At 46.3% G+C, this 16,121-nt stretch overlaps 1 protein-coding gene across 1 annotated transcript in view; it reads left to right on the top strand.

Annotated features, from left to right (window-relative positions):
* Positions 1-14,321, top strand: part of GPD1 (glycerol-3-phosphate dehydrogenase 1) — a 17,440-nt gene extending 3,119 nt beyond the window's left edge. Inside the window, exons 3-8 of the mRNA XM_015425618.1 lie at positions 4,160-4,300; positions 5,325-5,463; positions 7,241-7,353; positions 7,804-8,037; positions 12,969-13,075; positions 13,664-14,321. Of these exons, the coding sequence (XP_015281104.1) occupies positions 4,160-4,300; positions 5,325-5,463; positions 7,241-7,353; positions 7,804-8,037; positions 12,969-13,075; positions 13,664-13,760 (831 nt within the window). The 3' untranslated portion in view covers positions 13,761-14,321. The remainder of the gene's footprint in view (positions 1-4,159; positions 4,301-5,324; positions 5,464-7,240; positions 7,354-7,803; positions 8,038-12,968; positions 13,076-13,663) is intronic.
* The last annotated feature ends 1,800 nt before the right edge of the window (positions 14,322-16,121 follow it).

Here is a 16,121-nt window from a genome sequence, read left to right as displayed (position 1 = left end):
TGAGCAGGCTAGAATTCCTTTTTCTATACCACTATTAAAGGTACAAGAATTCTATTCTCCTTTGCTCCTAGTCTGTCTAGAGAGAAAGGAGAAAGGCAGAATCTGCCCTTGTGGCCTTAACAGGACTGATACATCTTTTCATGCCCTGCTGGAATGCAGATTTTTTGAGATTATGAGGTATTGCTATAGTAAGCCTTTATTCAACCAGTCGTCCCCCGTGCTCCGGAAACCCTGGCTCTTTTGCTCAGTGGTAAGGATCCCAAGATCACTCTAGCAATTGCAAAATGCGTCACAGTCCTTTTAGCCCTTGCATTTAAAAAAATAAGAAATAAGTGTTTCCTGCTGCTCAAGCTTCGTGAATCAATTAGCTTCTTAGGGTACAAAAGGAAAGGAAAGAGATAATGCAAACCATTAGGAGGAGGATGGGATTAAAGGTGGATCCAGAGTCTGAGAACGTTAGAGGCTGCAGGGCTAGACTTAACACACACACCCCCGAAGCTTGGAGGGAGGGGAATGTTTTCCGTTGTGGTGCTTCCCAACCTGCAGTGTGATGGGGTGCGTGTATCACATGTTGCTTCTGCATGTTTGAGCTGGATCTTTGCCTTTGGCTTCTTAGGGCTGAGATTTAGATTGGAAAAGGCCGTGCTTTTATTTCATTCATTTTTCTTCCTTCCTTTATTAAAGTACTTGCAACCCACCTTTCCTTGAGGCTCAAAGCAGCTTTCGTGCCACAGTTAAAACATTACGGTTTTGAAACTAATCGTTTAAAATTGAGAATACTCCCCTCACCAAAAGATGTCAGCCGTTTATACCCCATTGAAAGAGCTAAAATAAAGAGGCCTTGTAGTACCGCTTGAAGATTCACTTTTGGGTGTGGTTTGCTTGCTTGCTTGCTTGTTAGTTTGATTGATTAAATATTGCAGTGTGGCCTGAACCCTAGGCATTGGGTGAGATACAGGTATTCATTTAATCAACGATAAAACCTTGCTTTGGGGTCCAAAAGAGGCCAAATCGCATTCTACATGTAGTCTATTCCTTTGGAAATGCCAGCTATGCATCGTTTAATGTCCATTACCTAATGTCAGGATCGACATCCCCACCCCATTCCTGGAATACTTGGCTATGCAAGTAAAGCCATTCAACTGATTCATAAGAAGTCAGTGATATGATGACACAGCTGATAAGAATATGCCAAGGTCTGTATGGGGCTGGAGAAGGACTTGTAAGGCTGATTGGAGCAGATTTCCCTGTTTCTTTCCCCTCCTGTAGGGAGGGGCTGTGAGTCAGTGGTAGACCATCAAGGGGAGCATGCAGAAGACCCTAGGTTCAATCCCTGGCCTCTCCGGTTAAAGGATCGGGCAGTAGGTGATATGAAAGACCTTGGCCCGAGACCCTGGAGAGCTGTTCCCAGTCTGAGTACTGACTTTGATGGACCAAAGGTCTGATTCAGTATAAGGCAGCATTATGTGTTCACTGTCCTAGAACACAGAAGGGCTGGTTTGTGCATCACGCAGCAGAAGGAACATCAAGGAACAAGTTGCCTTGGTAACCAAAGTAATAAATAACCTTCTCTCTGCTTGCTAACTGATCTGGTTTCCTGGAGCTAGCAGAGTGTCAGGGAACCCAGCTGAGTAACAAATGTTAGGAGTGAGACGTGAGGCATTACACAGCTAGTTTTATACCAAGTGAAAGGAAGACGGCGTCGCAGCAAAACGAAACTGCTTTACATTGCAGATGCAGATTGGACCTTAGTTGTAACTCTTGTGTTTGGAGTACAGAAAGCAGTTGCATGCAATTTCCAACCCCCACCCATATGCTTGTTGGTCTTACACCCAGAAATGGATCCTGGGTTTAGAGCTCTTCAGGCAAGTCTTTCTAGACATCTGTTTGATATAGTTGAAACAAGAATCAGGTCTAGGAAGAAAAAAAGTGTGGGGAAGTCAGATTTATCTTGGAATAACAAAAAGAGTTCTGAAAATAAGGCTGGCTCTGAGAGCTCATTTCACTGCTGTTGAGTAGATAAATAGGGATGGATGATGGCCAGTGGATCTAGCTCAGAGGTGCAAATATCTTGCATACTGCACTTCTAGGGTCAGCTATACCTCTGTAACTACATACTGTACTGGCTTCTCTTGTTTCATTCAACACTCAGTTTTATGTAGATCCCACATTGCCTATCTAACAACAGCCGGGAGTGGCCCATGCCTGTTCTATGAAATAATTTCTTACTCACTTTGGTTCTGTATATAAATGGAATAACCAAATAGAAGTACACTTCAATATATCTGAGGTAGTAAACACTGGCTTGCATAAATTTATGCTGGCATAAATTCTGTTAGGATCTAGAGTGCCACTGGACTCCTTTTTGTAAATTATCTTAGAGAATCTCTGACAAATAGGGCTGTTGCCATTTCCATTGGAGCCGCTTTGCGTAGGGCTCTTTTTGTAGCAGGAACTCCTTTGCATATTAGGCGACACACCCCTAATGTAGCCAATCCTCCAAGAGTTTACAGAGCTCTTCTTACAGGGGCTACTGTAAGCTCTAGGCTACATTAGGGGTATGTCACCTAATATGCAAAGGAGTTCCTGCTACAAAAAGAGCCCATACTGACATAGAGATGAAGGTGGGGAGGGGGGAGGCTGCACCTGTTTAACTGCTGTGTGCAACTGCTTATAGTTAAAGCACTGGAGCAGGACCAGAATTAAAAATGGCAACCTCCCAACGAATGGCCAGGCACATCTTCTTGGAGGTGACTACTGCTCAAGTGCTGAACACTAGTTCTGGTGAGGATGTTAATAGTTAGATCGAAATGGAGTTCCCTGTTGTTTAAAAAACAGTAGCATCACTTGGCTTCACTGCACTGGCCGGATAATTGTTCTCCCCCATTCCATTTTGGGTTTGTCAGAAAGCTCTTTAGCTGTGCTGAAACTATAGGGCACCCACTTTCACCTTCCTTTGTTTAGGGCAGGGAGAATAAACTTTTGTACTGGGAGGGGGGCAGCAATCTGTTCCCAAGATGCTGGAACAACCCTGTCCCCTCAGAGATGTTCAGGCTTTATAATAAAATCAGCATTGTCAACCAGTAATGACACAGTCTTGGATGATATGAAGCCACCAGCCACAGTGGAGCAAGTGTTGAGGAGCCAGTACATTTACTGAAGGTTCCTTCGAGGGGTGGATGTTTCTCCAGAATGTGAGATTACAGTACGAAAAAGAATGAATATGAAATACACGTAATCTCAACAGCAAAACTGTGAGCACAATTTTCCCCACACACATTATTTATTTATTTGTATTGTCACAAAGGGAGAGAGCACAGATTTAGGTACTTTGAGGGCCAGGTCATGTCCATCCCTACCTTAGGACACACAAGCTGTACTCAGAGGATCTGCTTTCCTGACCTTTTTTATTTCCTCAGTAACAACCCTCTTCTGGATTCCCTCTCCAGCTTGTTGACAGCCCACAATAGAAATGATGTCAACTTCATGTCAGACCTGCATAAATTTGCCTCTTCTGGGGATCCAGATAAATTTGGCTTGCAGGAGACGGCAGGAACTCTGATCAAGCTAGTTCCCTAAGGGGAGGCTGTGATAAACTCTGCCTCCATTACAACCCAGAACCCACCACAAGGATCATTTCCCATCTCTTTCTTCAATCTGATGCCTGTGGCTGAACTTGGGATTCCTTTGGGATGTGTTATGATCAGTGCTGAGCATATTTTGCACAAGTGCAGACAACGCAAGGACTTTGTTATTGGGTTCGGATTTCTTAATCTTAGCTTTTTTTAACACAAGTTCCTAGTCCTCATGGATGTAAAGACCAGCATGAAAGTGTGTTAAATCTTTATAGCCAGAGTGAAGTTCAGTGGGTGTTTCCATTGCATATTTCCTTGCCCTTCCTGTAGCTAGCAGAGAGCAAGTATGAAGGATACAAAGTTTGTAAAGTTTTTGGGAATATATTTAGTTTGCATAATTTATCCATGACAACAGTTCAGCATGTGTTGGAGGATTTGGGTTGACAATACAGAATCTTTGAGGGTTCTTGGGGCACACAGACAAGTGTCCACCAGACCTGCCAATGTTCCCCCCCCCTCCTTCTTTCTGCTAATGAGGACTTTGTTTTGTCTTTGGGTTGACTTCCTCCCACCACCTGTTGCAGGTGGCAGTGCCAGATCTGCTGAAAGCTTCAGCCGATGCTGACATCCTCCTCTTCGTAGTACCGCATCAGTTCATCGGGAAACTCTGTGACCAGCTGAAAGGCCACGTCAAGAAAGAAGCAATAGGGGTTTCACTCATCAAGGTGTGAGTGGGGAGAGGGTGTGGGCTCCATTCTGAACATGAGCAGGGGGCTCTAGCCAGCTGCAAGGTATTGATAGCTAGGTTTGGAGCTATTCTAGCAGCTAACCGGGGCAGGTTTAAAAGGGTTTGTTTGGGTGCGCAGAGAACCTGGTTTTTGGATTCTAAAGTGTGGTGGTAGAAGGTGGGGGAAGTACTTATTGTGGAACTGTTTATACAGATGGAGCTGCGGTGGCTCAAGTGGTTAAGACGCTGAACTGCAGGCTGTGGAAGGTCAGTAGTTCAGCAGTTCGAGACCCGAGTTGCCGCATGACGGAGTGAGCTCCTGTCTCTAGTTCCAGCTCCTGCCAACCTAGCAGTTCGAAAGCAAGAAATTGCAAGTAGATAAATAGGTACCACTTCGGTGGGAAGGTAACAGCGTTCCGTGCGCCTTGGTGTTTAGTTATGCCAGCCACATGACCACGGAAACATCTTCGGACAGCGCTGGCTCTTCGGCTTGGAAACGGAGATGAGCACCGCAACCCTAGAGTCAGATTCGACTGGCTTTCGAGCAAGGGAACCTTTACCTTTACCTTTACCTTATACAGATTGCAAGATCATGTAAATGTATCGCTGGCAGGGGGAGACAGAACAGGCATCAGAGATTTCGGAGGAGGCAGTATTCTTGGTGAGAGAGCTAGGAGACAGGAAAATGGCTACTTTGCAATCTTCCATAAACAATTCCCAGAGGACACACACAAACTGCAGTTATGGAACTAATGCAACTGCAGATATGCCATCTCTTCTTTCATAACAGAGTATCTCTTGGATTGTTGGTCAATACTTGTAAATACATATTTGGAGTTTGAACTGGGTGGGGAACTACAGGATACCTTCACAGGGAGCACATGTGGGAGGCCTGGTGTTGACCTCTTGAGCCAAAGCTGGGCTTAGCATGGTCAGGCCACAGGGTTGAAGATCAAAGACCAGTGCAGGACTGTCAGGGTATCCTACTGAGCCACCCTGACATGTGTGTGTTTGGTTTGCAGGGTGTCGATGAAGGCCCAGATGGGCTAAAGCTGATATCAGACATTATCCACGAACAGCTGGGCATTGAGATGAGTGTGCTAATGGGAGCCAACATTGCCAATGAGGTGGCAGATGAGAAGTTCTGTGAGACCACAATTGGTAATAAGTTTGAACATACCATTCTTGATGGGAAGGTTGTTATGGAGGCCTCTGATATATTCTTTGCCCCAAATTCTTGAGACGTTTCTCCACTGACCCTCCGCCCGCCATGTGCTTCTGGGTCTGCTGCAGCTCTGTCTAACAGCTCCATGTGGCGATTGTGTGTGCTATGGATACACTGGGATGTACAGTGGTGATATATGAATGATCTCTTACACTGGACCATATACCTTTTAAATCCCGATGTTGCAGGACAGCCTCTTTCCTTTCTAATTCTGTGAATCTACCTTCGTTCTCCACCTGCTATGAAATTGCAGGACTCTATGTGTGTGTGTGTTTCACAGCAGATGGAAGATGAATGGTAGAGCCAGGAAGGAAATGAGGCATTCCTGCAGCATAAGGAGAATTAAAGGGGCCGATCTCAAGGCTAAGAGGTGGCAGTTCTAGGCTTTTGGGGGCAGGGCAGAGAGTTCCCAGTGTCCCACTCTGCCTCCCACCAGCCCCCCTGCTAACATCTCCCTTTCCGCCTACCTGCTTGTGCATTTTCCCCCTGCTCATGAGCCTCCCCACCACCTGCACTCACCGCTGCTCTCACAGCCTGCATGTCTTGTACCAGATGGTGCCGCTGGGCCATGGATACAGCTGGGGGTGCTCCTGCCATGGCTTCTTCTAGGAGTGCCCCTGTTGAGCACCAAGCTGAGCAGCTCCTATTGTGCTACAAGCCAGGACTGCAGGAGCCACTCGGACTCGGCCACTGGCGTCAATGAGGGCTGCTATTGCACCCACTGGCTCCTCCTGCCAAGCTGTGCGAGCCGGCCCAGTCACTACTGCTGCTGCTGCTGCTGCTGCTGCTGCTGCTGCTGCTGCTGCTGCTGCTGCTGCTGCTGAAGGGTCCAAGACAACTAGCTGCTGTGGTGCTGGCAGAGCAACTTGCTTGCTCATGGTTGCCAGAACAGCGCTCCAGGGCAGCAGCCCACTGGTGATTTCGCCTGTAAGTTCGATGGCCAATCCGCCCTCGGGGGTTCCTCTACTGCACACCCCACCAAGGTCTATTCACCTCCAAAGGAGTCTCCAGAGTTTCCCAGACTTCTCAAAGTCCTGCTGTTGTCACAAATACCCATACAGCTTTACAAAGCAAATGTTTCACTCTGCATGAAACGGTTACCTTCTGTTGGCGGTCTTAAAAGTCGGTAAAAATTCATTGGTTGAAGATACATCACTGACTGCAGAATTAGAAGGGGTGTGATGTTGCGATAACTGAGCAAGCTGTTTGGAAAGGCAACTCCCTTGAGGGACTCACTGTCCCTGTCTGTGGCAATTTTCATCCTTGTCTGAGCCGAGTCCAACAGATGATCTCAGAATGGAGTTTCTCCATTCACTCAAGATGTCCTTTTCCCTGCTTGTACCTATCCTCCTTTCCCCCTGCATCCTGGAGATCCAAAAGCAGTGCCCACACAACCACTTTCCATTCATCCTTTTACATTGCTTCTGCTGAATAACAGTAATAACATGTTAGTAATAACATGGGACAGATTGATTTCCTAGGCAGTCAATTGCTCAATGACAGAGCACATGCATTGCATGATCCCTGGTAATATCAGTAAGAGGCTAAGAAAAACCTCTGCCTGATACCTTGGAGAGTCATTATCAGTCAGAGTAGACAGCACTAGGCTACATGGACCAATGGCCTGACCTGAATATAAGACTGCTTCATATGTCACCTTGCAAAGGTAGCAATATTTTGTTCTATTGATGTCTGTTCTTTGCATCTTTGCAGGTTGCAGGAATGTAGAACATGGACAGATCCTCAAAGACCTGCTGCAGACACTCAATTTCCGAATCACAGTGGTGCAAGAGGCAGACACTGTAGAGCTCTGTGGTGCCCTCAAGGTATGGGACTAGTCACAGTCTCGAGAGATTAGTGTTTTTTGGTTGAGGTTGTGGCCTGTTACCAAGGGAGGCCCACGGTCACACACTACATTAGTGCTGTACTGAAGAATTTTGTCTTTCCTTCACCCAAAACTCATACCAAGGTCACTGAGGTCAAGGCATTGTGCGGGGAAACACAGGCTATTGCTAGGGACCTAAAGGTAACTGAACGTTGGGGTTTTCCAACATGATTTATTCTGTGTTATACTTAACTGGAGATGGCTTAGTCCCATGGAAAGACACCCATCTCTGCAACATTCCTATGAGTTCCATTGTTTGTTGCCCTGCTTGGAACTCCAAGGGCTAGACTGTCCACCACTTATCTGCATGTCTGTTTTAAGAACACTACAAAGCTAGCACAGGGCAGAGCCTTGCTGACAATGAACATGTTGTCTCCATCCTCTCCCTCAGAATGTGGTGGCTGTCGGTGCTGGTTTCTGTGATGGCCTGGGCTTTGGCGATAATACCAAGGCAGCCGTGATCCGTCTGGGCTTGATGGAGATGATTGCTTTTGCCAAACTTTTCTGCAAGGGCCCTGTCACTTCTGCCCCCTTCCTGGAAAGCTGTGGGGTTGCTGACCTCATCACCACTTGCTACGGGGGCCGGAATCGCAAAGTAGCAGAGGCTTTTGCCAAGACTGGCAAGGTGAGTGACTCAATGTGGTCTGGCAATGTTGAAAGGTGGCCAGAGATCCCTTGAGGGGTGCTGTTACGACAGAGGATTCTTTCCAGCACTCTAAAACAGCATTGACTTTTTCCCTGCCTCAGTTAATATTGGGCATTTGTAAGTACTGTCAAGCGTTCCACACATTTAGTGTGTGCGTGTGCGCTCGTAAAGTGCTGTCAAGTTGCAGCTGACTTATGGTGGCCCTGTAGGGTTTTCAAGGCAAGAGACGTTCAGAGGTGGTTTGCCATTGCCTGCCTCTGTGTAGCAACCCCAGACTTCCTTGGAGGTCTCCCAGCCAAATACTGGCCAGGCCAACCCTGCTTAGCTTCCAAGATCTGGTGAGATCAGGCTAGCTTGGGCCAACCAGGTCAGGGCAATGTTTCACATATCTTTATAAAAATGTTATTCCCCGTGCCGCAAAAGCGAATGAGTGGCTTGCCTGAAGCTGCCTAGTTTGCTACCATATGAAAGATTCTCAGTGTAGTTTTCGTTGCCACTCCCAATGCTGAGGCGTCCGCAGTGGCAATAGAAAGTCCACGTGGCTGTTTTCTGTGCTCTGCTCTTGCCTCAGCTGCCTGCAGCCACCACTCCCACCCAAGCAACCAGAGGGTTTGGGGTGCTTTAAAAACTGCTGTAGAGATTGGGCAATCCTCAGGTTTCCATTTTTAAAAGCCCTCTAGTGGTACCAGAGGGGATGGTAACTGGGGGGAGGGGCTGAGGCAAAATAGCACTGATAGGGTCTTTAAAAATGAGCAGAAAATGCACATTTGGGTTGCAATCTTTGCCAAAGTATCTTATCAAACCAGGTTTTGGAAAGACTGGAGTAAAGCAGGGGAAACCTGGAAAGTGGATGATTATAGTACAATGCCATGTATATGCAACACAGAAATCCCAATGCAATTTGGATGCCAAACCAGAATAAAACCTCCACATGGAAGCAATCTGCATGAGTTAATGGCAGAGGCAACATCTTCAGAATTGAGACTACCTGCTTCATACATCAGTTTCTTAGCTACTATGCTGCACTAGCTTGTTCTTCAGCATCTTTTGCTTCTCTAATTGTAATCTGATAACTATAGTAACAAGTTTTACTTGAAGGTACCCAATCCATTCCTTTTATTGACTCTCCATCTTCCTCTAAACTGGCTCCGGCAGTGTTGAGTAATGGGCAGGAATGTCTGAACCAAATGTGGGGTCACTGCATGTACAGAGCAGCAGGAATCAGTGGAAATGGGAGGGTGGCTGGGCACACTTGCTGAAGGGGGGGCGGGGGGGCTGAGGCATGAACTGACAGAGGGATCAGGAACCTGATTGTACTTCAGAAAGCAGAATCTGAGACTATGTTGGCACTGAGTGTTAGGGTGGTAATGGTTTGAACTGAGACCACCCAGTCTGACCCTTCCCGAAAAAGATTTTAAACTTCAAATAGGATACAGTGTATAATCCTTAAGTCCCAAAGACAGCACTTATTTTTTAAATGTTGGGAAAGTTAATCATTGTGCAAGCAGAGAAGAGCTGGAATTATCTGGAGGTTAAGGCACATGTGGAGAGAGATTAAAAAAAAAGCATTGGATCTGTTCAGCTTGGCAAAGTGAGATTGTCACAGTTCCTAGGGAAAAAATAACTGGCATTAAAGTTATTTTCTGCACAGAAAGAGGGCAGGGCAAAAGGTAGCAGCTGAGAGCAAATGCTAGCAGATAAAGCCTACTCTTTGCCTGAGAGAGCAATCCCAGCCAAGGGTGGAATGGCTATTCCACACCTTGCAGTCTGCAAATGGGCACAGTTCTCCAAGAGGTCTGTTTTACAGAGCTGGGTTTACACTGTACCAAATGTGAAATATCCTTTGTCAAGGGCATACAGCGTCTTTCTTCTGAGTGTTCTATAACATTTTGCAATGTTTGTTCTGCCTGCAACACTGGGGATTTCACAGGATTTGGGATTTTTGGCAGAGGCTGGTGTGGCAGAGGTCAAGGAACAATAGGAGGCACAGTCAGGTCAGGGAGTATGGGCAAAGAGAGCCGAATATCAGGAGCAGCTTAACCGTGCAAGGAACCCAAGTGTGTTTTTTCAGGGGAACTGTGAAGCAGATAATCCAAAAAAGAATACCACAGAGTCCCTTGCAGCCAGATTTTGCAGAAGATTGAGTATTCAATACAGCCTCAGCAATACTGGAATGAAATACTCCATAGAGACACTGCCCAGACTACCTGGGCCTTGGCAAGACCTAAATATCAGGAGCAGCTTAACCGTGCAAGGAACCCAAGTGTGTTTTTTCAGGGGAACTGTGAAGCAGATAATCCAAAAAAGAATACCACAGAGTCCCTTGCAGCCAGATTTTGCAGAAGATTGAGTAGTCAATACAGCCTCAGCAATACTCAAATGAAATACTCCAGAGAGACACTGCCCAGAGTACTGGGGCCTTGGCAAGACCTGGAGAGGAGACAATTTGGCAAGCCCATGAACACTATTTTGTGCTCTAGGCAAAAAAATGTTCAACCTAGAGTAGATATGCCCTAACAGTTGTGGTACCTTCAAGACTGATCAATTTACTGTGGAATAATCTTTCTTAAACAGTGATGTTTGTATGCCATTTAAGTGTCATGGTCCCTCAAGGAATACTGGGAACTGTAACTGGTGAAGTTGTGAGAATTCTCTGTCAGAGATATTTAGTGCCTCTGCCACACCACCACCTCAAGGAGGAAGTTTTATTATTTACTAAGAATAAAGCTCGTTGTGGAAATAAATACAACGAGCTCTAGAAAGAGGCTCTGGGTGGGGGCCCTGGCCTTGGGCACTCAGTGTCAATTTTCTGTGGTGACCTCAGCAGGGTATAATGATACAGAGCTTACCATTTTCTCCGAGGGAACTGATCTCTGCCATCTGAAGAGCAGTTGTCATTCTGAGTGATCTCCAGCCCTCCCCTGGAGATTGTATCCAAAGGAGAGCACACGGGAGGAGGTTGCATCAATACACAAACACTCCGTGTATAAATTACAAACAGAAGTAGAAAGAATATATTATTCAAATCAATTTTAACAGTTCAAATACTTATCAAGTTCAACACACACTCTTATATTTTCTAAAAGGGTTAGGAACTAACCCCTTAATACAAAGGACAAATTTCAAATAAAGTCCACTAATCCTTTGTATGAGATGCTTCAGGAGAACAAAAGTTCCACAGGAAAACAAAAGTTCCACGTCTGTTGGAGTAGCAGCTATGCACGACTAGCTTCAGTGTCGTGTTTGCTTCCTGCTTCTTCAGATAGCTGGTACTCTTTAGCTGTGAAACTGAAAGTATATTTCTATGTCATACCTATTATTTACAACAAATGTACCATTTTTTGTTCTCCTGAAGCTCTCCTGGAGATTGGCAACAATGGTTCCCCAAGAGGAAACGGCTGGTTTGGAGGGTGGAGTCTTTGACATCATACCTGTCTGAGGACCCCCGTCAAATCTCACCCTCTCCAGGCTTCACCCCTCAAATCTCCAGGAATTTCCCAACCTGGAGGTGGCAACCCTATCTCCTTCCCAGCCAGCCATCAACCTACCTTTATCTGTCCCTCTGACTTCAGCTTTCCATCTCCCCACCACCACCTGCAGCCTCTGCCTAGGAAAAGTAGTCTTTCTCCACAGTGGAGACTCAAGCAGGAGGGAAGCAACATCAGCAGGGTATAATGACAGAGTCCACCTGCAAAGTAGCCATTTTTTCCAGGGAAACTGAGCTCTGCCATCTAGAGAGCAGTTGTAATTCTCAGTGATCTCCAGCCCTCACATGGAGAAGGGCAGCAACAGTTCCCCAGGAGAAAATAACTGCTTTGGAGAGTGGACTTTATGGCATTCTACTCAGCTGAGGCCTCTCCCCTCCCCAAACCCTGGCTTCTGCAGACTCTACCACAAAATCTCCAGGAATTTCCCAACCTGGAGCTGGCAACCGTAGTCAGGACTGGCCCAAATGTGTTTCCCACAAAGGCCTGGAAAGGGCCTCCTGGCTTTGCCTTTTTACTACCAGAACCAAGCTTGGTTGCCTAGCAACAGTCACTGAGGGAAAAGTTAGTCCCGTAGGAGCCAAGCAGAAGTGTCTTCATCAGGAGAGACAGTCGATTTGGCAGTTATTCTTGCAGGGAACAGTGGCTGAGGCGGCAGTGGGTGGGGAAGAGGAGTGGACCCAGCACCCAGCCGAGGGCATGTGAGTACTCTTGATTGGTGGTTGATGGGCCAATGGCTGATGGAGCGCACAGCACAGCCAGTGGGAAAGCTGGAAATGTCCAATACATTAGGGTAATTATATATATCAGATTACAGTCTTCCTACAGACAGTCTTTCAGCCATAACTGCTCCTGAGGTGGTTTATAATAAAAATAGATAATGCACACAAAATGCACATGGAAGCTTATACCCAGAATTAAACTTTGGTGGTCTTAGAGGTGCCACTGGACTCAAACTTTGTTCTGTTGCTTCAGACCAACATGGCCACCCACCTGAAAAAAAAAATAGAATTATTCTTAGTTCTGCCACTAAACTCAAACTTTGTTCAGTTCTGCTGTAATGGCAGAAGAGGGTAGAGCTAGGAAAGGGGTATCATGGTCAGTCCCTCTCTCCATTCTGCAGGGCTATCGCTGTTTCTTTCTCCACGAGACCTATTCTATGGCATAGGAAACAGCATCCCTCTTCTATGAAAAGATGCTGTAGAACTGAGCTCACTGCATGGTTCAGGGGTGTTTGAGGCACAGGTCAATCCAGCGCACAGTTTCCCCTGAGTGTAGATTAAAAGCTAAGAGAAATAAATCTTTGCTTGGATTGTTGAAATATCAGTCATCTTACCCATTCTGTGCCCATTTAGTTTGGAGAGAAGGGGGCAATTAAAAAAGGGTTGTGTGGCATTCATACTGGGCATTTCTGCATCTTTGCAGTCTATCGAGCAGCTGGAGAAGGAGATGCTCAACGGGCAGAAGCTGCAGGGCCCTCAGACATCAGCAGAGCTTCATCACATCCTCAAGCACAAGAATCTGGTGGACAAGTGAGTCCTTTGACCTTCTCCCGTTTTGCCTGGTGCTTCTTTCACACCTTTGCCAGTAGCTGTGCTGTGCTGGTACACAGTATACCCCTGGGGTGATCAAAAGTAGATGGTAGGACTGTCAACTGACACAAGAACCTTTAGTTAATTAATCAGTTAAAAGGCATCTAATTGGTTGCTTGATCCTTTGCTATTTTAAAAAAACCAAAATTCAACAGAGGCCTATTCTGAAGGAAGAACTTATTGAAAGCAGTCATTCATGGGTTTGAAGTAAAGGCTATCTACATTTTTTAATTCCCTTTCTAGTTGTAAGTAAGGAAGTTGCCTTTAATCTTCAAGCAGAACATTTCCTCTGCCCATATACTGATTCATTTCTGGTTAAAGCTTGCAGCCCTACCTGTTCAAAACTTTTTGAAGCTACACCACACTTATTAGGATTGCCAACCTCCAGCTGATGGCTGGAAATGTCCTGGGATTACCACTGATCTCCAGGCAGGCCCAGAGCTAGGAAATTTGGGGGGGGAGTGGGGGGGGCAAAAAGCTTCATGCATGTGCACCGATGTCATTTTCTGATGGTTTCCTTCTCCACAGGTTCCCACTCTTCACTGCTGTCTACCAGATTTGCTATGAAGGCAAACCTGTCTCTGATTTCATCAAGTGCCTGCAAAACCATCCTGAACACATGTAATTGGCCTCTAGACTTGTCCTGGCAAGGAAGAGGTGGGATTTTTGCCACTGCCATCCCTCAAAGAGGAGAAGGAGCCACCACGGACCACAGATGGGCATGGGAGTTTGCACTTAGGGCAAGCAGAGGAATTTGCACTAGGAATTCCTGAGGTCAGATGGAGTGACTGCATCAAGCCTCTGAGCAGGTTGTTCCTGCAATTCACCAGTCGTTGCTTTAGACCACTGTGAACTGGATTGATCCAGTCTCCTGCTTAGCTCTTGTCAGATTCTAGAGCATCCCCATACTCAGTTTCCACAGAAGGCAAAGCTTTAGCTTTTCTCTTCTCGCATGAGCAACGGCAGCCAAAATTTCCTTGGCTGGGTTCTTCTCTGTTCCATTGCTCTGCCTTGGTTTTCACTTCTCTTCTTGAGGGTTCAAACCTGAAACCCATTACTTTTATCTGCTCTAGGGGCTCACACTCTAATAATCTAATAACTCATAGCTTCCTGGATTTTTATTCCAGTATGAGAAGCACCCTCCATTCTTAGAATGAGCATTGGGCTCTTTCTGTCTAGATGAGAACATAAGAGACGTCAATGTTGGATCAGGCCAAAGGCCCATCCAGTCCAACACTCTGTCACACAGTGGCCAAAAATACAAGGTGCCATCAGGAGGTCCGCCAGTGGGGCCAGGACATTAGAAGCCGTCCCACTGTTGACCCCCTCCCCCCAAGCATCTCTGGTCTCCGTGGGAATGGGAATTCTAGCCCAGAATGTGAACGTTCAGTTTTGAAGAAATAAATGATCAGTGAGAAACTAATGCCTTTTGTTACTACCAAGTTTGAGTCCTGGCCTCCAGAATACACATGGCCTGAGAGGGACTGAGAGATACTGAAACTACACCATCCTGCCATGTTGTGAGGATAAAATGAAATACATGAGATTCATGTAGGCTCATATGTGAAAACACGCTTAAGGCACATACTCAAACATGATACTGGCTAAGGGGTGTATTTGGGCCTAAGCTTAGCTGAATTCAGCACACTTTTCATGAGGAGAAAACAGACTGAAAAGAATGCAGGTGAGTGATCATTTAACACTCCTCAAAACCTGGATGTGGATTTTTCATGCCTTCAGTACCTGCTAGGAAGCCAGGATAGGTACTCACACTAGCCTTTGTGAGAACAGAAATAGCCAGTTCTGCTTGTTCTGAATGTCCTAGTTAGATAGCGTTTGGAATAGCTTTTGTTTCTTGAGCAGAATTCTTCAGTGCTGAGGCCTTGACACAGGGAAGGGAGGAGGGCCTGTTCCTTTTCCCAAGGCTTTCCTACCACTGCTGCTTTCCTCATTCTGAAGTGACCTTTCCAGCCCTGCCCATCCCCCCGGTGGCAATTCAATCTGCCCGTGTGGCAGGAGGAGCTGTGCCTTTTATTAGACACTCAGAACTGCTGGACACTCTGTGACCTTTCCATTCAGCCAGCGAAAAAATAAAGGGGGGGGGGGAGAGAAGCTACTTATTCCACAGTCAAGAGCAAGGAGAGTTTGATTTTTACAAAATTTTCTACTATGTGAGTAGGGAGACAGCATTGCAATAATTAGGGTTGCCAGCTCTGGGAGAAGAAATCCCTGGAGATTTGGAGGGCGGAACCTGGAGAGGGACCTCAGCAGGGTATGCGGCCATAGAGTCCACCCTCTAAAGCAGCCATTTCTACAGGGGAAGTGATATTGGTCATCTGAAGATCAGTTGTAATAGTAGGAGATCTCCAGGCCCCACCTGAAGATTGGCAACCTTACGTGTCCAGTCTTGTACATTTAGAGACCTTTCTCCCGGCTATCATGATAGCTTCCTTTTTCCTCCCAGAGAAATATTTAATTGCTTTGGGGGAGGTTCCATGCCCTCCATGGTCCCACCCTCTTCTGCTCCCTTGATTTCACAAGGAGGGTCCCTTTGCTCAAGAAACTGCACCTCCTGTAAGCGGCCTCAAGCACTGACAGATGCATCTGCCTCAGGAGTCAGAACACAGAACTAAGACTGGAGACATCTGTGTTCAAATCCCCCCACTCGTGTCAAGGCCAGTCTCACTCTCAGCCTGCCCTACCTTAAGGGTTTGGTAGGATAAAATAGGGGAGGGAAGAACCTGGGTCTTTTACCCCGAACTCCTTGGAGGAAGGGTGAGATAGAAGATCGTTGTGAGCCACGTGTTGTAAGAGAGTCCAAAGGAACTAGCCCAGCAGATTTCTTTAAAAGCTACTTAATTTTTGCCTGCCCGCCTCTCCTGCTGACAGGAATGAACTGCATATGAACACAAGTAGTGAACCACTAGGTGGCACCTCACAATGAACAACTAGGGAGATTTAGATCATTTTCACAAATGGTACCAGA

Source organism: Gekko japonicus, unplaced genomic scaffold (assembly GCF_001447785.1).
Source record: "Gekko japonicus isolate JY-2015 unplaced genomic scaffold, Gekko_japonicus_V1.1 scaffold990, whole genome shotgun sequence".
NCBI classification, from domain to species: Eukaryota; Metazoa; Chordata; class Lepidosauria; order Squamata; family Gekkonidae; genus Gekko; species Gekko japonicus.
The sequence above is the reverse complement of the archived record's forward strand: the minus strand, read 5'-3'. Positions and strand labels throughout refer to the sequence as shown.